This window comes from Pongo abelii, chromosome 11, assembly GCF_028885655.2.
Source record: "Pongo abelii isolate AG06213 chromosome 11, NHGRI_mPonAbe1-v2.0_pri, whole genome shotgun sequence".
NCBI classification, from domain to species: domain Eukaryota; kingdom Metazoa; phylum Chordata; class Mammalia; order Primates; family Hominidae; genus Pongo; species Pongo abelii.
In genome coordinates, this window is record NC_071996.2 from 62306104 (window position 1) to 62330471 (window position 24368).

A 24368-nucleotide genomic window follows, 5' to 3' on the forward strand; every position below is an offset into this window, starting at 1 on the left:
CTCTGTCGCCCAGGCTGGAATGCAATGGTGTAATCTTGGCTCACTGCAACCTCCACCTCCCAGGTTCAAGTGATTCTCGTGCCTCAGCCTTCTGAGTAGCTGGGATTACAGACGCCCGCCATGATACCCAGCTAATTTTTGTATTTTTAGTAGAGACACGGTTTCACCATGTTGGCTAGGCTGGTCTCAAACTCCTGACCTCAAGTGATCCACCCGCTTTGGCCTCCCAAAGTGCTGGGATTACAGGCATGAGCCACCATGCCCAGCCGATCTGGGTTAACTTTAGAATACCCCGTGGCTCAGAGAGACTATTCTTTAAGCTATTCCTAAATGCTACTTTTAATTGAGCTTCTGATAACAATTCTTGTTTTTCCATCCATTCTTCAGTTCAATTCTGAGTCTCCAATCACATATTTTTTCCATGCAACCCTAGACCCATCCTGGTATACTTTGGGATATACCATGGCTGAGAAAAGAGGTGGCCTATAATGCCAATAGGAATACCACAGCTTTATTTAAAAATCCCTTATTTAATTATAGCCAAAACTTCAGCTGTGTAATGATTCCAGTTTGTGCTACATGTGCAGAGGTTAGTGATGCGAATTAGTAGGAGACTAGCATTCTTTGTTGGGCTCTGAAATGAATGAGAAGTGCCTGAGACATCTATCTAGGATCAGCACTCGAGATGGAGGAAAACACTATTCAACTTCCTTTTCAGAGTTGCTTAATTTTACTTTGCTGAATTTTTTCTCCTTAAACTAGAGATGGGGGTCTTGCTATGTAGTCCAGGCTGGATTTGAACTCCTGGGATCAAGTGATCCTCTTGCATCCAGAGTAAATGGGACTACAGGTGTGCACCACGGTGCCCAGCCGTGCTGCTGATGTTGAAAGGGATGGAAGCCGGGTGTGGTGCTCACGCCTCTAATCCCAACGCTTTGGGAGGCTGGGGCGGGCGGATAACTTGAGGTAAAGAGTTCAAGACCAGACTTGCCAAAATGGTGAAACCCCATCTCTATTAAAAATATAAAAATTAGCTGGGCGTGTTGGCGCATGCCTGTAATCCCAGCTACTGAGGAGGCTGAAGCATGAGAATCACTTGAACCTTGGAGGTGGAGGTTGCAGTGAGCCGAGATTGCACCACTATACTCCAGCCTGGGTGACAGAACAAGAACCTGTCTCAAAAAAAAAAAAAAAAAAAAGAAAGAAAAAGAAAAAAGAGAAAGGGATGGAAAGGACTCTTTAACACTATCTATAATGCTTCCACACACCCAACCACATCTGATTTTTAAATTCTTCCCTTATCTTTTAATTGGCTAAAGAGATATGGCAGCTCCAGATTCTAGCTCAGTCTTTGATTAGAATAAATAAAAAGAAGTGCTCAAATATATATATATCTCCACTAGAACCTTTTCCTCATTTAAACAATGAAGTACTAGATCTTTCAATAGTGGAAAGATAATTGCCTCTAAAAACCACATATTGCTGCTAGGTGCAATGGCTCATGCTGGTAATCCCAGCACATTTGGGAGGCCGAGGTGGGCAGAGTGCTCGAGTCTAGGCATTTGAGACCAGCTTGGGCAATATGGCAAAACCCCGTCTTTACAAAAAATACAAAAATTAGCCAGGTATGGTGGTAGGTACCTGCAGTCCCAGATACTCAAGAGGCTGAGGTGGGAGGATCGCTTGAGCCCGGGAGGTCAAGCCTGCAGTGAAGTGTGATCACACCACTGTACTCCAGGCTGGGCAACAGTGTGAGCCTTTGTCTCAAAACAAAATTAAAAACCCCCGACATATTCCATGAAATTTACTGGAGTAAGATTTTCAGGTCTTCTGTTTGTTTTAGTCTGCTATGAGAGATGCTATGCACAATAAAAAATGTCGCTTTCCATCACCCAGTCCTGGCAGTTGGGACTGAACACTTACATCTTGACTGAAGAGTCCGATCCATAAGGAAGAGTTCTGAAGGAGCGCCTGCACACTGAGGAATGCCTGCTGGTAAGGGTCCGTGATGCTCACCAGCTGCATGTTACTTTTCAGACACTCCCTTTTAGCACTGTGCCAAGTCAGAGTCTTTGGGATTATTTTGTACAGATTATTTAGATACTTTACGGTTTCTGAAGCATTCTGCAATGTCTGTCTGCCTTTAACTTCTGCATGTAAAAGAAAACAACAACAACAACAACAAACCCTTCCCCACACTCTGCAAGTTATGGGACATTTTTTTTCACATTTCTACCCATACTAATCTACTTTAGATATTATTTGCCTATTTATTTTAGATTTTGGGTGAGAGAATTAGGTATGTCTTGCTGTATACCTTAAGTAAAATGTGTGAGCTGCAACGTTTGTTTTCTAAAATCAGAACAACATTCTGTTTCATTTGTCTGATTTATGAAAGAGAATATCTGCAAATAAATGTAACCTGCATTATCATGTCGTGTCGGTGCTAAATACCTCTTTTGTTTGAACTGCTTCAACAAGGAGATAAATGTATTAAGTATCCCCTTACAGAGTTTTCACCTGGGAGAGCTAGCATGAAGAAATGTAAGAAACCATCCACAAGAGGAGGCATTTGAATTATTGCTTTATAGTACTTCGCTAATAAAGGAGTTAGTTAAAAACATGGAAAAAATGGGTAAACATTAATTTAGCAAAAAAAAAATTCTGCCAAAGCACATGAGATATCTACTTACAGTTCTCATTACATGACAAAATTTTTTCTTGATCATTTGTTAAAAACACATTGTGATCAATGAAAAATAATGTAATACTTTTTTAAAAATATATTTTTCAAAATATAGATGATTCCTACTTTTAAGTATGCATTCTACTTTTATTTGGATTATGGAAAGGCACAGACAGTGATCTGTTTATAATGTTTCAAACTCCCACTTGTTTATTTGTTAGTGCTAAATTTAACAGTGAATACTATTAGTGGACTTAATACTCAATACTGCACTCAGTTAAAAATACGAAGTTTTTTCTTCTCCTTTTCCCACAATAAAATGTAAAATCTGAAAAATGCCAGAGTAGAAAAAAGAACAAAATTCAATTACTATAATGGGATAACTACTATTAACAAATTCCATCAGATACAATTAATTAATTTAATTAATTATGGCAATGATCCTTTAAAAAAATCACATTCCATTTGATAAACTCTGACTCACTAAGCCAATATGGATTTAGCCATGCTGAAATTTTAAGCGATATGATTATAAATTAATATAAATTCTTTTATAGTATTAAAAATTTTTTTCAGCTTTTATTTTAGATACAGGGGGTACATGTGTAGGATTGTTACATGGTGTATTGGACCCAGGTGGTAAGCATAGTACCCAATAGGTAATTTTTCAACCCATGTTCCCCTCCCTTCCTATAGAAAGTGACTATATATATATATGTAATAGCATAAAGTACCATAGTTATCTAGATAACAATTGTTACCTGAATATTTCTGACAGAGAGACACAAAGTGGCGTTCACTGCAGGATGTAAAATTCCACGTCCCAGTAAACGGTGATTTTTGGAGGTTGAGTATTAGGGCACAGTGGTAGCGAGACTCTTCCTCAAAAAACTAAACAAAAAGGCAAATATATACATGCAATCATGTAACAATGGTCTGAAGCTCCTAGCAAGAAAAGTTTAGATTCTAGATTGAATTTGTCCCCCTATAAAAGAATTCCATGAAGGACCTCACCATGACATTTCCTAGAAAATCTTTAAAAACTTTCAAAGCATGGATAAAGGGCAATTAACTTTATAAAAAACAAAATAGTGGCAATCTTGATAAACATATTTTTAAAAGAGATAAACTATTAGAAATAAGATAAAACATCTCCAGCAATATTTAACACTCGACTACAGTATAAGCAAAACATAATGATTATTAATTCAACTTATTAGATTTTTATAGACTTTTTGTAACAACAAGTTGTGTACCACATAACAGAATATAGCTTAAAGCTTTGATCCTATACTAGTCACTATAAAAATCTCCATATATTAAAACAAAAGTATCTAGATTTCATTTTCTGGTCACAATCAATAATATTAGATATGAAAATTTATTCCAAGTATATTATCCCTATCCTTTTCTGTATGTTTGAAACATATCACACTTAGAAAAATAAGAAAAGTAAGTTTATACCAGGAGATACTGACCAAAAAAAAATGCTACTCAATAAATAGTAAACCAAAAATGAACTAAAATAATTATAGGAAAGAATAAAATGGGAAATGTCAAAAAAATTGGTATGAGTAAAACTTTATGTGGAGCCAAATGTGTATTATTAAATGTATTCTCTTTTTTTTAAAGGAAATATGAACTGAATTCAATATAGGAGATTGAAAAATGAACAAAAACAGAACCCCACGAAAAATGGGGTAGAAAAAGGTAGAAGTAGTATTTATAACACAGGTCAAGCAATAGGAGTAGAGGGTGGAGAATAGAGTGGACAAAACCAATAACATGCAACTGTTTTTGTAAAAATGTAAATAATGCAAACCAAAAATGTAAGCAAAGATAATGGAGATTTTTAAAATACCATAAGCAACTTTACTTCAATACATTTGAAAATCTAAATTAAATAGACAACTTTCTTGAAAAATGCCAATTAGCATAATTGTCATAAGGAAAAGTGGAAACACCAAAATGTAACAATAACTTTGAAGGAAATGGAAAATTAATAATGGCCATTTTTTTTTTCACTATCTGTCAGGTACTATTGATAAAGCTTTAAATAAATTATCTTATATAATCCTTATGTTGACCTTATGAGGTAATGCAACAGAATTAGAGCTTGCAGATAAGAAATTGAGGCTTAAGAAAAGTTAAGCAAACTTCCAAAGGTATAGTAAATGGCTGAATTGGAATTCAAACCTAAGCAATCTGACTCCAGAGCTTGGGCCCTTCACTGCTGCACCAAATTCCTTTATCATCAGAGTATGATCTCTGCAAAGAACAATGTAGTGTATATCTCAAGACAGAAGAGAAGGTTTTGAATGTTATCTTTACAAAGAAAAGATAAATGTTTAAAGTGAAGAATATGGTAATTACCCTGATCAGATCGTTTATACAACACATGCATGCATTGAAACATCACACTGCACCTGATAAATTGGTACAATGATTATGAGTCAATTATAAATAAGGAATAATTAAAATTTTTTAAAAAGCAAAAATGCTCCTGGATAAGGGTTCTAACATTTTGTAGGTAGTTCCCCTAAACTTTCAGGGAAAGAGAATTCCCCAGGCTGAGTCAGAATTTCAGAACACAGAAAAGATGGAAAGCTACCCAGTCATTTTATGAGGCTAACATGATCAGAAAAAAATATGACAATATAGCATAAGAAATTAATTCTACGAAGAGAGAGGAACACATTCCCAAGTAAAATTCTAACAAATATAATGCAGAATAGTAAAATATTAATCCACTCTGAGCATCCAGATTTTACAACAAGAATTTAAAATGGTTTAATACAACATCTACTAATATATACCACGTACAAATAGGACTAATGGGGAAAAAAAAAACTATATGGCAATCTTAACAGATGCTGGGAACAAGTTTTAGAAAACCCAGTACTTATTCCTGATTAAAAGTTCTAAATAAGCTAGTTATGGAATGCTATATCTTAAACCAAGAGTCAACGTAATGTTTAACAATGCAGGACTGCTGACTGCCCTGTTGAGGTCCAGATCAAGTCTACAATGGTGGCTACTACTGTTCCTAGTATTTGCCATGGAAATTCTGGAAATTCTAGCATATGTGGTGAGGAATGAAATGAAAACGAGAGAGGTAGCTATAGGAACGAGGGTCACTGTTGCTTGAATATTATTATTAGCTACTTAGGAAACCCAAGAAAATCTAATGAAAAACTCAGAGAGAAAGAGCTTTTAGTGAGACAGATGCCTATGGGGGAAAAAAACCCATAACATATTCAAACAATAGCTTCCCTACAAATCAGTAAGAAAAATTTTTTAAGGCTGTCATTCTTTTTTTTTTTTTTTTTTAAATTTCAGCTTTTATTTTAGATACAAGTGCACATGTGTAGGATTGTTAAATGGGTGTGTTGGACCCAGGTAGTGAGCATAGTACCCAATAGGTAGTTTTTCAATCCATGTCCCCCTCCCTCCCTCTCCCCTGTGCTCAATGTTTAACCTTCGCTTGTACGTTAGAACATGCAGTATTTGGTTTTGTGTTCCTGTGTTAATTTGCTTAGGATTATGGCCTCCAGCTCCATCCATGTTGCTCCAAAGGACATGATTCCATTCTTTTTATAGCTAAAGCTACCATTGTTAATGACAATGAGAAAGAGATGGAACTATAAAACTTCACAGAGTGATCTAAAGGAAGAGTTGAATAAATAGATATATCAAATTCATGAATTGGAAGATTAATAGAAAGATGTCAGTTCTCCCTAATGTAGTCAAATTCTCATCAAGAGTTTTAAAATTTTAACTATTTGGATGAAAAATGACTAATAATTCTAAAGTTTTCCTGGAAAAATGGACAAGAATATCTAAAAGTATGTTTTAAGGGCATGTAATAAAGTATAATTAATCCTATTATAGTTTTAAAAAATATGGTAAAATTATAACATTTAGATCAGTATGGTAGCTATTTAAAAATATTTCTCATATATATAATATGTGTATGTGTGTATATAACATATCAATGCAGTCAGCCCTTCATATCCGTGGGTTCTGAATCTGGATTCAACCAACTGCAGATGGAAAATATTTGAGAAAAAATTTTTTTGTCTGTACTGAACATGTAGACTTTTTTGTCATTATTCCCTAAAAAATACAGTATAACAACTATTTGCATAGCATTTACATTGTATTAGCTATTATAAGTAATCTAGAAATGATTTAAGTATACAGGAGGATGTAGGTTAAAAAGTTTTTTTTCTCAAATATTTGCCAGCTGCAGTTGGTCGAATCCAGATTCAGAACCCATGGATATGAAGGGCTGACTGTATTTGTATGTTACATACACACATACACACATTATGTATATGAGAAATATTTTTAAATAGCTACCATACTGATCTAAATATTATAAAATACAGTATGTATATATACACATACACATATATATGCATACACACACAGTCTTAATAAACGATAAAAGAGGCATCCTATATTGCTATATTGTTTTCTCTCTCTCTTTTTTTTTTTTTTAAACAGAGACAGGGTTTTGCTGTGTTGCCCAGGCTGGTCTCAAATTCCTGGGCTCAAGTGATCCTCCTGCCTCAGCCTCCCAAAGTGCTAGCCCAGGCCTATATTGTTTTTAACAAATGAAAGTATATGTAATAAATGATGCTAGAACAAGTGGCTAGGATTAGGGAAAATAATTAAGCATTCACTGACAACATGTATCATATACCATGGATGTAACATGCTATCAGAAACAGAAAAAGAAAAAAAACAAAAAAAGCAGAGGCTGGGTGTGGTGGCTCCTGCTTGTAATCCCAGCACTTTGGAAGGACCACGTGGGAGGATCACTTGAAGCCAGGGGTTCCAGACCAGCCTGGGCAACATAATGAGACCCTGTCTCTACAAAAAAATTAGAAAATATAGCTGCACATGGTGGTGTGCTCCTGCAGTCCTAGCTACTTGGAAGGCTCAGGCGGGTGGATTGCTTGAGGCCAGGTTATAGTAAGTTATGAATGCACCACCGCACTCCAGCCTGGGTGACAGAGTAAGACCCTGTGTCAGAAAAAAAAAAAAAAGGCAACCTATAAAACAAAACTAGAAGAAAATATGGGCATATATTTAACTAATATTTACAATTTACATGATGGACTTTCTAACCTAAAAGCAACAGAGGAAAAATAAAAAGGAGATATACAGATTTGAACATATTAAAACATAGTGAAAATTTATTTCTGTAATATTTTTGGCATTCAGACTTAAAGAAAACTTAGGAAAGTATTTGCAATAAACACAAGAAATACAGGGTCAGCATATTTGATATTTCCAAAGTCATAAAATCAATAAGAAATACATGAAGGGTTTGATAGATAAATTTGCAAAGAAAAAGAACACTCCCACTTGATGAACTATGAATGATTATTTAACTTTTTGAAGTTTATTTTCATTAGAAATCAGAGAAAGATCAATGAAAATATGATATCAAACTACCAAATTAAGGAGAATTTTAAAAACCAAGTGCTCATTAAAGGCAATTTTTTTTTGTCTCTCTCTCTCTTTTATTTTATTTTATTTTTGGAGATGGAGTCTCGCTCTGTCGCCCAGGCTGGAGTGCAATGACATGATCTCAGCTCACTGCAACTTCCGCCTCCCAGGTTCAAGCCATTCTCCTGCCTCAGCCTCCTGAATAGCTGGGACTACAGGCACACACTGCCATGCCCGGTTAATTTTTTGTACTTCTTAGTAGAGACGGGGTTTCACTGTGTTGCCCGGGCTGATCTTGAACTCCTGAGCTCAGGCAATCCGCCCGCCTTGGCCTCCTAAAGTGCTAGGATTACAGGCATGAGCCACCACGCCCAGCCTTTTTTCTCATTTTTTAATTAAAAAAATTTTTTTTAGAGACAGGGTCTTGCTCTATTGCCCACATGGGAGGGCAGTAGTGCAATCATGGCTCACTACAGCCTTGAACCCCAGGGCTTAAGCAGGCCTCCCCCTCTCAGCCTCCAGAGTCTCTGGGATTACAGGCGTGAGCCACCATGCCCACCCAGAACCAGATGTCAACCGTGACTCTGCATGCATAGGCTGCATGATCTCTGGCAAGTTACTGACTCCATCTTCACATTTCTAAGGTGGGGCAGGGGTAACATCCTTATTTCATAGCTATTGTGTATGTGATACATTAGCAGAGTGCCTGGCACATCTTAACTGCTTGATATATGTTGGAAATTAATAATATGCTGGTGAGGATAGAAGGACAATCACAATATGCTGTGAATAGGAATGTAAATTCATAAACTTTTCTGGAAGCAAGTTGGTAATCAGAGCTTTATATTACCTATATCCTTTGATCTGGCTACATGACTTCCAAAATCTCTCTGCAGGTAATGTGAAATATAGGCTAAGATTATACACAAAGGTGTTCATTGCAGCACTATTTATGATTGTGTAAAACTGGAAACAACCTAACACCCAGCACTGGTTAGGTAAATGATGGCATATCAATCAAGAAATATTGTGCAATCCAATTCGCAATTATAAAAATGTGGAACCAACCCAAATGCCCATCAATCAATGAATGGATAAAGAAATTGTGGTGTATATATATATATATATATATATATATATATATATATATATGGTATATATATGGTGTGTATTTATATATGGTGTGTGTGTGTGCATATGTGTGTGTGTATATATGTATATATGTATGTATGTGTGTGTGTATATGTATATATATGTGTATATATGTATATATGTGTATATATGTATATATATGTGTATATATATATATATATACATATATATATGAATATATATATATACATATATATATGATGGAGGAATACTACTCAGCCATAAAAAGGAATGAATTAATGGCATCCACAGCAACCTGGATGAGATTGGAGACTATTATTCTAAGTGAAGTAATTCAGTAGTGGAAAACCAAACATCATATGTTCTCACTAATAAGTGGGAGCTAAGCTATGAGGATGCAAAGGCATAAGAATGACACAATGAACTTTGGGGGACTTAGGAGGAAAGGATAGGAAGGGGGTGAGGGATAAAAGACTACAAATTGAGTGCAGTGTATACTGCTCGGGTGATGGGTGCACCAAAATCTCACAAATCACCATTAAAGACTTTACTCGTGTAACCAAACACCACCTGTTCCCCAGCAACCATTAAAATGCTTATCAAGTAGATCTTTTAATGGCTGAAGAAACTACTTATGATATAATACAAACTGAGAAAAGCAGAGTAATAGTATATATACTACGATCTCACTTATATCAAGAAAACAATGTATGGAAAAGCCCTAGAAGAAAAGATGCTCAAGTACTCATTGTAATTCCCTAGTCTAGGGCTCAAATATGGTTGAGACTCATTTAGTATATCATGAAATCACTTAAGTGTATTTTGGCAAATATTTGTGATAATGAAATAGAACAGAATAGGAGAGAGTAGGATTGGACAGTAAAGGATAGGATAAGACAGGAGAATGGAACAAAATAGAAGAGAACGAACATATCAGAGTGCATAAATTCAAGGGTAAGTATTGTTTCTTGAAACTTTTGTTTCAATTAATATTATATCTGTATCTATGTACTAGACGGTGATTTAAATGTATTTCTTACTATAGATTATGCTTAAAAGTTTAAACTGTCTTAAGTTTAAGATTAGGGTTGACATTTTTCATTGCTGCATTTACTCTAACTTCCACATCTTCTATAATAACCAAGTAATAATTTGATATTTACGTTGTACATAGTTACTCACGATTGAGAACTTCCCTTGCTACCAACATCAACTTTGAGCAAAGTAACATTATGTCAGGAATATCAGTTGATTACTGCCTAAGACATACTTTTGGAATTAGACTTTTATGTTAATTTCTCAATCTTTGCCCTTTGTGCAAAAGGTAATCTGCATCCAGAAAGTATAGAGAACAGAAGCAGTGGGCGGTAATACTGTGGCATCAGCATAACTACTGTCAATATAATGCCCTCTTCCCTACTCCGACTTCTTTCTATTTAGCTCTTGGGGAAAAATGGTCACCAGTTACCAATTTTGTACTTTGTGCCTCAGGAGACTGAGGCTGAGAGCCCAAAGTCCCAAAATGTAAAGCAAAACATCTGTATTTGCTTCTATTTACAACTCACTACATGATGGTTTTACATGGTTATGAAATGAGTGCTATGGAATCTGATGCTACTGTGAAAAACCAGTACATCCACCAGAAGGCTGGGGAGGCACCTGTTGTTCTTGTAACAGCTTTACTGAGCTATAATTCATGTATGAGACAATTCGCTCATTTAAAGTACATATTCAATAGTTTTTAGTATATTCACAGAATTACACAACCATCATCCCATAAATCTTAGAATATTTTCGCCATCCCCAAAAGAAACTCCATACTCTTTAGGCACTATTCTCAATCTTTCCATCCCCCGTAGCCTCTAGCAATCACTAACCTACTTACTATCTTAGATGTGCCTATTCTGGACATTTCATATAAATGGAATAATACAGTGGGGCTTTGCTCTTAGTCCAAAAATGTATGAAAGACTCAAGTATTTCACAGAGGTATGAAGAGTATTGATTTTTAAAAAAACTTACATTTTCTGGTATTCTCAGCCTCCTACTAACCAATAATGGGTGAAAGTTACTGTACGTCAGCTCTCTGTTATCCGTCCATTTGTTTATCTTTTCATAGGCAGTCCAGCGCAAACCAATCCATAAAGTAGCTTCCATATCCGGAAGCAAGGATGTAATAAAGTCTGTTAGAAAGAGATTTTTAAAAAGCATTTGATTTATTCAAATTAAAGATATACTAAAAATGTCAATGAATATCTTTTGTTTATCTATCAACATAGTCTTTTATCTGTTCCATAAAAAAAGAAGTTTAATAAGAATTTTTGTATGTTAATTCCCCATAGCCTCCTAAAACTAACCTGGCCCCAGATCAGAATAAAACATGTTTCCCAAATAATTCCAGTACCTTGTTCAATCTGGCTCAACACTGAAGGAAGGGTGCCACCATAGGAGTGACAGGTATCGCTTGCTTGAGAAAATGTGAGAGACACGGGTTTGATCTTTAGAAAACACTGCAAACAAAGACATATGTGAAGCATGAGATTCCAGACACAGGAACGCTCACATAGGAAGTAAAATGCTTCATCTTTTAGAGGGCTGCTAATTTTCGGTCTGTGAGATATGGTAATTTGCAATGTAGTACCATAAGAATTCAAGTTTATGCTCTCATTAATTATTTAATTTTTTAAGAGACAGAGTCTCTCTCTGTTGCACAGGCCGGAGTGCAGTGGTGCAATCATAGCTCACTGTAACCTTGAGCTTCCTAGACTCAAGCTACCTTCTTAATTGAAACAACTGAAGAGCGGTCTTCAAACTTTCATATATATATATATATATATATATATATGTAAATAAATATATAATATCATATATAAGATATGTTTTATATCTTTAAATATATATATTTTATATTATATCTTTAAATATATATTTAAAGATCTCTCATTTATTGAGTGCTTCCTATGTGTTAAGCAGTTTGCGTAGTATTATCTCATTTAATTCTCACAATGGAGACAGAAACTGAGGCACAGGGACATTAAATAACTTGATCCATAAGTGAAATAGCCACACAGTAGTAAGGTCAGTATCTATACTCTGTTCCACCTAATTTCAAAATCTGTGTCCTTAATCATCATCTCCTTATGTCAAGAAACACTGTTGAAAAATTCATCTCTTTCTTGGCAGGATATTTTAATTCAAATTTATATCGGCTATGCAAATTAACACAGTACTATTACCTTGAGGAATTAAAAAGATTGTCCTAATTTTAAAAAGTTAAAATGTACCCCTAACTTTACTACAGATGCTTTCAGCTGTCAGACACATCTCTTTTTTTCCTTTTTCACATTATGATCACTTTAGTGTAGAGTGGTATGTCCCAAATTGTGTTCCTTGAAATATCTTACAAAAAAATTTTTTTTTCAGCTTTCTTATAGACTGGAGTGGCCAATGAGCCAAGCTACCCAATGTGGACAAACTCTAGAAAAGACCCTAGAGAGAACACCCTGAATTTAAGCTCGGAGGCCTTATATTAAGGATGGCAGAGCAAAACCAAAAGAAGCCTGATTTTGAAGACTTCATGGTGTTTCCACACAAACCTGCTTATCTTCAAATGTCTTTAATGTGACAGAACAAATCTTTTCACATACTGTAGCAACCTCTTTTCAGAAGCCAAATGCATTTCCTAATACATACGTATACCAACATGGATTATGCATCTCAAAGAGGCAGATACAGAATGCAGCATTTCTCAAACCTATTTAATCAAAAAACCCCCATTTGGAGGCAAGATCAATGATTAACATTTTGTAGCATATGTGTAGTCCCCAAAAAGTAGTTTGTGAAATGCTGGTCTGATTTGATTGGCAGATGCTGCTTGGATGCTCTCCTTGAGGGGAAAAAGAAAACACAAGCCAGAAATTAAGTAAGTTTCCTATAAGGCCATAGAGACAGTCCTGACTATTCAATGCATCCCAATCCATCAACAGATCAACTTAAGCAATGTAAGTGTTAGTAGCAACAAAATAGAATTGCTGCACTTTAAAAGACCTGTAGGCATGACCAACTTGAGAGTTAATTCTTGATATCGTCCACGGTTTCTGGCAACACAGGGGGCCAGGTGGGATCCTGAAACATGCAGAGTCTATTTCAGTGATGTTGTCACTAATGGGTTGCCATTCTGCCATAGGCTATATAACCAGCACGGAAGCAATCATTGTTGCATAATGTAGCAATTCTCTTTTTACCTTATTCTGAAAAGGAATCCATTGCCCAGAACATTGCACTTTAGCTGCAGAATCTGGGCTGTATTTCTCTAACGAAGAAACATTATATTTTTCACAGATGAAGGGCAACTTGGTACTACAGTCTGTTGGTTTACCTAAGTCTGAGAAATGAAAAGCCAGGATTACCATGGTGAGAATTTTTCAGTCAGCACATTTTCATTTTGTTTTGTGTGTTTTTTTGTTTTTTTTTTTTGAGACAGAGTCTCGATCTGTTGCCCGGGGCTGGAGTGGAGTGGTGCAATGTTGGCTCACTGCATCCTCCACCTCCCAGGTTCAAGTGATTCTCATACTTCAGCCTCCCAAGAAGCAGGGATTACAGGTGCATGCTGCCACACCCGGCTAATTTTTGTATTTTTAGTAGAGACGGGGATTCACCATGTTGGCCAGGCTGGTCTCGAACTCCTTGCCTCAAGTGATTCGCCTGCCTCAGCCTCCCAACGTGCTGGGATTACAGGCGTGAGCCACCGCAGCCGGCCAAGTCAGCACATTTTAAAAGCAACCCAGTAGTAAAGAAAGGCTCTTGAAATCAATCTTTCCTAAATGCTTAAAATATATTCCCTTTCTTCTCTAGCCATTTCTGTCTTATATGATTATTTTTATCAGTAGGGTACAGCATATCAATACTGTCTATGAAACAGCACACATTTTGTGTGACTACCATACCATCCCAGGGTGAAGGCAGGAGGTAGGAAGAGAGTTGAAGGGGCAGTGTAATCAGGGGGAGGGGACTTAAACTATATTTTAGAACTGCTGCCTGCTTATCTTTGAAAATTTGCTTAGACACTTATCAATTAGGAAAGTGGTAAGTTTATTACTAAGTAACTGCTTTAGGATAAAGGAAGTTAAAATATTCACAGTGAAAAGTACTTTCATTTGCATTGGGAATTTGAGCTATTGTTGTTAATAATAAATCAGAATAAGATGAAATTACCAAATATATAATTAAAAGGAAAACAAGATTAAGCTAGAAACTGAACCTGAACTTCACATATTACATAATCAGCATTAAAGGATTTAGAATTAACTTTACCGATAAGCCAAGTCTTGGCAGACATGTACAAGCATTCCTCTCCAAATGTCATAGGAAAGCGGTGCCATGGATATCGTGAGCTAAAAGAAAATGACAGATTTGACAACTCGTAATATAATTAGGTGTTCCATTTTTTTCTTTTTACTGTAAGTTATTTTATTTCTAAATTTAATGTTAATACCATTACTCTATACCCCTTTTTTCTTGATGCTAACATGCAAAAGGGCTTGGTTTCTCTAATTTAGGCAGTTTATGGATTAATATTCAAACTACTTATAAATAGAAATCCATTTAGTAAAAGGAACTGCTTCTTTTAAGTGATAACTTTACAAAGGTAGAATCAGTGATGTCACCTACTATGTAAAATGATCATCTATTGGCTGCTCGCTAATTCTTATCCACCACTTCTGTCCATCACCAGATATCTGAAAAACAAGCCAAACATCCATCCTTATATGTGCTGAGCTTTCTTGAGGGTTTTGATTCAAATACCTTGTCTTACTATAATCACTAACCACTAAAATTTCCAGACATTCCTTACTTAGATTTCAAAATTATACAAACTAGGACCTTTTGCCAAAGAGTAGTTGAAAACTCTCAGTATATTTACAGATCCTATTGTGGGTACAGGAAATATGATAGCTGTAATCATGGGCATATATTAATTAGACTAATACTTTAAGTGGGCATAGAGTATCCTATTGCAATTGATTATAAATTTAAAAATACAGAAATTATTTTTCTTCCCAAAAATCATTTTGCAAAGTTACTTATTAGTAGAAACAGAAACTCAAGTTAACTAGAAAGTTGACTTTTAGTAAAAACTGTGACAGGGAATTAGAATGATCTATATTATCTACTGATGTTTACCTTATAAAGTGACATTATTAATCTTGTATATTTTAAAACATAAGCAATTCTACTTAATTTTTCTAACATGAAACAAATTTGGATGTTGTGAGGCAGATTTTACATTAAAGAAAAATTTAACTTTTGTAGATTTTGGCAAAATTTTTGTAACATTTTTAAATGGAATAAATACAAAAATAAGAAATATATTTAAAATTAAATTACATTTGCTATTTTGTTTTTGATGGCTTTTAGTCCCACAAAAGATGTTATAGTTGCAAGAAAGCTGTGATTGCTGGCACAGTACAGGACGGCTTCTTCATAGTTTAGGTGAAGATCAGCAACAAACCAATATTCACTTCCTTCAATTATAAGTGGAGGTCCATGAATTCCAGCACGCTCTAAAGAAGAAGAAGAAGAACAAAAAGATTAGAACTATGACTATGCAAAGCAAACTGTGTCCTCTAAGCATGAGTTAATGTTCAAAACTATAAATAGTAATTCAGATTACTGGCCTTCTCTGGCTGGGGCAGTACTGACTACAAGGAACAAGAGATTCCTGAGCCAGTGACTCTGCCACTCCCCTGCACTCACAGGGAAGGAAAAAGCCACCCTCATCACCTCATCCTGTACCAGTCACTCACCTTCCTTGCCTGGAGAAATTTTGTCTCACTTGAAGATGTATAGAGAAGAAGCTGGCACTTAAATAATTAACTAAATGCATTAGTGACAAGGTAAAAGCAGCTTTGGTTAAATTTCAGTTTTCTTAACTCACCTGGATTGTACCAGTCTGGTGTTTTTGGAGTACGGCCTGTACGAGGAAGAAAGCAAGTGGCATTAGTATTCCATGACAGATCAGAGTATACTATAAGTAGGGCCTTTAATGTAGCTCAAAAGGACTTGCAGTATTGTTGAGGCTTGTCCATTTCTGGCCAACCCACTTCACGTTTTGATCACTTTAGTTGTATTTTGTGGGGCCGATGCTAAACCTGCTTTAGGAGCAATCCAAAAGGCAGATCTGTTAAATATTAATGAAGTATTTCTAGCAGTCTTTTACCTTGTGTCACAAAGGTCACAAAAGAAGTACAGATAGATAAAATACAGCTAAGAATTAGAAAGTAAAAACAAGTAAATAATGATATTGTATGTGTTACACAGAAGCATAAGAAGTAGGAACCAAAATAACGATCATTGTAAAGGGAAGTTATTCAGGAACCACTTCTCCATCTAATGAAACAAGTTAACTATTCTGTAAACTTAGGTTGATAGAGTTCATTGTCTTCCAAGATATCCTTGGAAACAATGTACAATGCTCCAATGTTGAACCTTTTAAGAAGATGGGACAAAACTGAGAGGAAAATAATTAACAGTGACCCAGGATTCCCAGATGGAAACCGAGGAAATAATGGCATGCTACACAGAATTCCGGGTTGGAAGTTGGGCGGGTCAGTGTGCAAATGCCCTTATGCATTTTGCCGTCATGGTATTTCGGATGAGTTGCTTAACCCTCTCTGAGCCTTGATTTTCTCCTCTATGAAAACTAGATGGCTACCTGACTCACAGAGAGTGAAGGTCACGTGTGATGCCCTGGAGGAAGTGGCCAGCACAGGACCAGGCACAGGGCAGTTCCCCATGGGAGCCTATTTGCGTTCCTCCCCCTTTTCATTCTGGCCACAGATCACACTGGCTTCAAGTCAAAGACATCATTTGCTTAATCTTAGAAATTACAGAGTAAAATAGCTGGTCTTAATTTTGGTGTGGCAAGTGAGCCTCAGGCAGGCATCGGAAGACCTGACTCAGAGGACTGCCTGAATAGCCAGCATCTTTAGTCTCTCTCTGAGCCAATTCTATTCGTATTGGATAATTTCCAACAATAATGTTGCAAGTCAGTTCAAAGTGTACATAGTTTCTTGTCTGTAATCTTGTCAAAGACTTCTGATTATTTGTGTATGGGGGAGGGAAAGCTATGGCTAACCTTTAAATATCTTTAAATTAGTGAGAAAAGTAGGATGCAAGGTGTTTTTTATACAAGATTGCAAACATGTATGTGTGTACAAGGTATCAAGAAATACAATAAAAATTGCTATCTCTGGGTAATGGCATCATAGGTAATTTTCCTAAAAACACTTTTATGAGCCTTATTTTTGACACAGTTTTCTCAATTAAAAAAAGAATATTTAAAAAGTACAAATATCCACTGTGGTTGAGGTAACTTTAAATTACAGGTTGCCAAAATATCTCTTCTAGGGAAGAGAGGATTAATTAGAACCAAGTAATAAAAAGGCAAGAGCCAGAGAAGAGGCATTGTGATTTAGGATACATAAGAGGAAAACTTCTTTAAGAAAGCCAGAAAATACAGATGAATACAAGTTGAGTAAACTTAGGCCGTTCTAATAACCAAGAAAATATCCAACCAGCTGAATGCATCACATCGCAACTTAGAAAGTTAGGTACAGTACAGTCAAAAAAGGGTGAACATAACATTTAAACCCTGGAGCAAGCAATCATTGATTGCTTCAAGTGATTGGGACAGGCTGAGAAAAGGAGTTTAGTTTTTTATTTTCTTTATGCATGGGGATAATGGAGGTGGAATTATTTAGATTTGTTCGATTAATTGATTTATATGTTTAAGTGGGTTAATTCCTTTCTCTCTTGTTAAAAATATATATTAAAGAAAAATATATATACACCTCCACATGCCCTTCATACTATTTCCTGTGGTGACTAATTTGCCATTTCTAAGGTTGCCCTTGTTTAAACTCTGGGGTCTGCTCCGCTGCTCAAACATGAGGTGGGGGCAGCAGCTCCCATCGAGGGCACCTTGGTTGGAACAATGACACTGTCTGTGGAATGCTAACAAATGCCAGAGAGTAATGGGACGCTCACATTAACGCTTCAAAACAGAGACATTGTCCAAATTAATTATGTACAAGTTACTTTTCCACTTGTTTAAAGGATATCCAAACTGGTTTTCCTTTGTCCCTTTTTTGGGTTTAATAAAATAATCAAGAATAACTCAGGCCACATTTTCTTAATCCAGTCTATCATTGTTGGACATTTGGGTTGGTTCCAAGTCTTTGCTATTGTGAATAATGCCGCAATAAACATACGTACCATAGAGCCTAAAGTATAATAATAATAATAAAAAAAAAAAAGAATAACTCAGGCATAATTTATCCTTTAGAAAAACCCATCAACACAACTGTCTCTCCCTCACAACTGGTTTGACAGTTTGCCTTTGTGAAAGAGATTCGCTACTACCTGATGTCACATCTGAAGCTCTTTTAACTATTTTAGGAAAAACAATCTTCTAATAGGCAGTTCCATGATGTGAACTTTGGGTTCTTTGAGAACTTGTAGGAGGATATACCTTTAGTTTCAATGATCTGTTTACCTTCAGTTCAGAGATTTATTTAAAAACCTTCTATGGGTTTTCTGCTAATTAATTTAATACAGCCAATCTCTGCTTAAAAATAATTTGAGGCTGGGTGCGGTGGCTCATGCCTGTAATTCTAGCACTTTGGGAGGCTGAGGCGGGCCAATCACCTGAGGTCAGGAGTTCAAGACCAGCCTGGCCAACATGGTGAAACCCTGACTCTACTAAAAATACAAAAATTGGCTAGGTGTGGTAGTGGGTGCCTGTAGTCCCAGCTATGCCAGAGGCTGAGGCAGGAGAATCACTTGAACCTGGGAGGCAGAGGCTGCAGTGAGCCAAGATTGTGCCACTGCACTCCAGCCAGGGAGACCAAGAAAGACTATCTTAAAAATAATAATAATAATTTGAGAATTAAAATCTTCTTAACATTTTTCTTAATATTTCATGTTTTCCCGGAAAAAGTAAAGTAAAATGGTATCTACATTTCTCCCCACTCTCCTTTCTGTTATCAAAGGCTGTACTATCAATCTAACTGGCTTCTCAACTTTGAATTTATATAAAGTATTAGCAGTTTTATAGTTCATTGAAAATTGCTTCTAAATTTTACAGGGACCTGCCAAATTTTTATTTCTTGACTTCTGCCTTATTCTTCCCAAGATTATCTTTATTTTTTCATTTTGCATCAAAATAAAAACTAAAATGATTCTACATTTCTCCTTTTGCTTAAAATAATATTTCATCCAAAATCTAATCTCCCCAAATGAGCCTTACATTTTATCTTCTATGCAAATTCTTCCATGATCAAAGAGTAAGATATCACCAAATTTCAATAAGTTAGCCTTCTATTAGAAGCCAGAGTCAGGCAGGGGGTGCTCCACATAATAATTGCATCATCACAGGCTTTTAGACATTAGAATTATAGATCAAAATGCTCCCCTAGGTACTTTGAGCTGAGTATTTACAATGTTAACATGAGAAGGTTGTGAAAAGGAATAACTACCACTTACCTTTTGGAATTTGGCACACCCATTCAAGTTTTGTATCACAAGCAAAAGGCCTCAAATAAATAAATTCTCTGTCATCATAGAAAAGCCAGCCTCTTCGCCATGGCCTATGAAATACCTAAAAGAGGAAAAGTATTGCAGAATATTTTGAAATTGATACATCCCTTATGGAACACTAAACTACGTAAGCCCTATGACTTTGATCTCTATTTTAGCTCTAGCACCTAAGATATTTGTTTGATAAATGAACACATCAATTAATGGAATATTTAAACAGTAATACCCTGAGCAAGAGCCTTCAAAGGGGCTAACAAAGGAAATATGTTGTAAGGTCATGTTTATGTCCAAAATGCAAATTTTCTCCCCCACGCCTGACAATTTTTGTTAGAATATTTATTTCGGAGGTATCCAAGCACCAAGCTGCAATCAAATTACATCAGAAAGTGACATAAAAGTCCAGCCTCAGCGGCTCAGGCTCCTTCTCTGGTGTTACCACGCCATTTCTAGGATTTTGCCCTTCTCCACATGGTCCAGGATGGCTCATTACAAATTCCAGTCAGCAAGTAGGATAAAAAGGATAGGGGAAGGCATTACTTGGAGAGACATTCATCACTTCTTAGACTATTTTCTCTTAAGACCAAGTTTCTGGGGGTTCTGTGGCAGGTGAGGTAAGATTTTCCTTACAGAACACTGCCCTGGCTGGGCTTGTTCCTGATGCAGGTTGCATTAGTATCTCTTTATTTATTTGGTAGATTTTCAAATCTCTCCATACTTGGCAACTCTATTTCCCTAGAACACAGTTTATTGTACCAGTGTTCTCAAAACTACTAAAAATTCCATAAGCTTCTCTGAAGTTTTTACCTTTTCTTGTGTTAAATTGGGAATTCTATAAAAATGACATGTACTACACAGTTTATTATGAGAAGAGTTACTGTGAAAACAGTGCTTTCCTGTGGTTTTGTCAGTTCTTATTTGCCTCAGCCTTCCTGTAACATTTCTGGTCAGCCACCTTGTTGAATCTCTTTCTTGGACTACAAATCAGAGATATTACCTGATGTCTCCTCCATCGTCATCTTTTTTCACTCTATATATTGGCAGTTCCTCCAAATCCACTTCTTGGCCCTTTTTTTAAAATGTACATTTTCCTTTCAACTCAAGACTCTTGATCTCAACTTACCATAGCATACATCTTACAGCTAGCTTGGATTCAAAATATCTAAACGAAAACATACAATTTTCTCATAAATCAGTACCCTTTCTATTTCTATAAATGCCTAGTCACATAGCATAGTGGTTAAGAGTACCAGACCCAGACACACATGGGTGTAAATTTCAGTTCTTTCAGTTTAAATTTACTCCATGTAAACTGGGGTAAAACTCACAGCTCAAATTTCCATGTGAGATGAATACAGTAACAGTGCCTACCTCACAAGATTGCTTATGTGCTATGTGACATGCCTAGTACAGTGGCTGGCTCATAAAGGAGTTAATCAGTGTTAGCTGCTCCATCATCATCACCACCACCATGGATCATCACCATCACCATCATTATTATTCTTTCATAATATACTTGTTCTTGCATAAAACTTGTATTTCGCATGTCATAGTCCTTAGTGGTGTCGTAATTGCTTGTTTACTTGTCTTTATTTCCTACTAGACTTTAGTTTTGTGAAGACAATGGCTATGCTTTGTACCTTGTCATTGTTCTATCCCCCAGTGCCTCACTGACTCCTTGGACTGTTTATGAAATGGATACATGAATGCATTCTGCAAAGGAAGATTCCTAACTGGTCTTCTATGCCTTCCAATCTTACCTGTTGCATTTTGACATCTGTCTCAAGATGAATCTTCCTCACACCCTCCTTAGTTCATGTGACTCTCCCTACTCAGAAACTTTAAAAAATGCCCTGTTGCCTATCAAGAAGTGTAGAAATTCCTTAATGTGGCATCAATCTGATTTCCTAATACTGTTATCAAGGACAGCACCAATGAAAACTTCTTGATCTGTATTCTGTTCTCCTCACTGCCCTCTTCCACTTCCACCTTATTTTATGCCACTTTCTCATACCATCCCCTCATGAGAAAGCCTTACCCTATCCCATCTGTAGAAACTCTATCCATCCTTAAAGTCCCAGTTCAAGTCCCACCTCTTCCTGGGAAATGGCCATGGGACTCACTTTCTCCTCTGAATTTCATTAGCCTTCTTCAGCCCCCTCATTTGGAGCTTATTACTGCACGGTAATGGGAGAGGTTTTCTTGAATATGAATTTCATCCTCTCAAATGAAGTGTAAGTTAGGCTGCTGAGGGCCAGGCCATGGGTGTGCTTATCTCTCACCACATCTAACATCATGCTTCACATACAAAGACACTCCATGGATCTGTTACTTGACTGCATATGATGATGGATTTATGTTTTAAATATGCAGCTTTTCCAGCATTGTACTGACCTTGACAGCAGCACAGTCTCTGATGTCATAATCCTGCTGAAACTCGTTTGGCATGATAATAGTAGACACCTGAAAAGACAAGAGAGTCTTGAGAATTTAAGACTGATGTATAAATATTTGCAATTTAGATGAAATTTAGGCAGCCTTAATCACTCAAGTGTGTTCATATGCCACAGAAAGAAAACTTTTTCATCTGTTTTTTATATCATGATGCTAAATCATGAGAGGACTTAGCAAATGTCATAATTTCATAAGTTTCCAAACAAAGGAAGCCACAGTTTCAGAAGTGGAGGTTAATGGTGTATTAAGTTTGCCGCTGGAGTCATAGAGAATCAAGCTTGCAAAATACTTTTTTCTTTTTTTGCATGCGTTGAAATGCTCATTATTTGATTAACTAATCTCAGATATGCTCCAATTTGAAAATAAACTCAAGGACTTTTACATTTAGAAAGAATAAAAAAGGAGGTGACATTGGAGTCACCAATTTTTGGTGACAAAAATTGGAGTAAATATTGAATATCTGAGAATAATTTTGCTCCTATAACTATTACATTAATATATCCTTATAATATAAACATGTGGAATAATAGCAAGGATTTTTTAGAGGTTTCTTCAAACAAATAATTTCCTCCAATAAGGATACTTTTGGCCAGGCACAGTGACTCATGCCAGCAATCCCAGCACTTTGGGAGGCCAAGGTTGGCAGATGGCTTGAGCCCAGGAGTTCGAGACCAGCCTGGGCAACATGGTGAAACCCCATCTCTACAAAAAATACAAAAATTAGCTGGATGTGGTGGCATGTGCCTGTGGTCCCAGCTACTTGAGAGGCTGAGACATGAGGATCAATTGAACCCAGGAGGTTGAGGCTGCAGTGAGTCATAATGGCACCACTGCATTCTAGCCTGGGTGACACAGTGAGACTCTGTCATCCCCACCTAGTCCCCCCAGAAAAAGCTATTTTATTTTTTGTATAACTCTTCCATATTTAGATAATAAAAAGAAAAGCTTCTCACTATAAAAATGAAAATAAACAGTATAAAGAGAAAGCTTTGAAAACAATCACTTGTGGCCAGATGTGGTGGTTCACACCTGTAATTCCAGCACTTTGGGAGGCTAAGATGGGTAGACTGCCTGAGCTCAGGAGTTTGAGACCAGCCTGGGCAACATGGTGAAACCCCGTCTCTACAAAAAAAATAAGAATTAGCTGGGCGTGGCCGGGCACGGTAGCTCACACCTGTAATCCCAGCACTTTGGGAGGCTGAGGTGGGTGGATCACAGGGTCAGGAGTTAGAGATCAGCCTGGCCAATATGGTGAAACCCCATCTCTACTAAAAAATTAGCTGGGCGTGGTGGCACATGCCTGTAGTCCCAGCCACTCAGGAGGCTGAGGCAGGAGAATGGTGTGAACCCAGGAGGCGGAGCTTGCAGTGAGCAGAGATTGCATGACTGCACTCTAGCCTGGGCGACAGAATGAGACTCCGTCTCAAAAAAAAAAAAAAATTAGCCGGGCATGATGGCATGCACCTGTGGTCTCAGCTGCTGGGGAGGCTAGGTGGGAAGATGGCTTGAGCCTGGGAGGTGAAGGTTGTAGTGAGTTGAAATCACAGCACTGCACTTCACCCTGGGTGGCAGAGTGAGACCCCATTTCAAAAAGAAAAAAAAATCACTCATACTACCCAAAGATGACTACTATATTTATAGCTTTACTATTTTTTGACTATATATAGAGAGACTATACATATGGGTTTTTAAAAATAAAAAGAAGACTTGTAACTTGTCTTTTCCTTACTGCCTATATGAGACTCTATTTTCATTTCAATAAAGACACATAATTTTAATGGTTGTATGATATGTGAATGTATTTATTTTATTTTTTAAATTGGCAGATAAAAGTATATGCATTTATCATATACAACATGATGTTTTGAAGTATATATACATTGTGGACTGACTAAATTTAGCTAATTAACAAATGCATTATCTCACACAGTTATCATTTCTGTGGTGAGAACACTTAACATCTACTTTTAGCATTTTTCAAGAATATAAAATATTATTAACTATAACCAACTTGCTGTACAATAGATCTCTTGAACTTATTCGTCCTATCTAAATGAAA

At 36.5% G+C, this 24368-nt stretch overlaps 1 protein-coding gene across 1 annotated transcript in view; it reads right to left on the reverse strand.

Annotated features, from left to right (window-relative positions):
• Positions 1–24368, reverse strand: part of LY75 (lymphocyte antigen 75) — a 105841-nt gene that overhangs the window by 35392 nt on the left and 46081 nt on the right. Inside the window, exons 15-25 of the mRNA XM_002812515.6 lie at positions 22250–22318; positions 19805–19919; positions 16197–16232; positions 15647–15822; positions 14930–14997; positions 14573–14652; positions 13504–13643; positions 11664–11769; positions 11282–11442; positions 3448–3577; positions 1924–2150 (exon numbers count right to left, since the gene is read on the reverse strand). Coding sequence (XP_002812561.4) covers positions 1924–2150; positions 3448–3577; positions 11282–11442; positions 11664–11769; positions 13504–13643; positions 14573–14652; positions 14930–14997; positions 15647–15822; positions 16197–16232; positions 19805–19919; positions 22250–22318 — 1308 coding nt within the window. The remainder of the gene's footprint in view (positions 1–1923; positions 2151–3447; positions 3578–11281; positions 11443–11663; positions 11770–13503; positions 13644–14572; positions 14653–14929; positions 14998–15646; positions 15823–16196; positions 16233–19804; positions 19920–22249; positions 22319–24368) is intronic.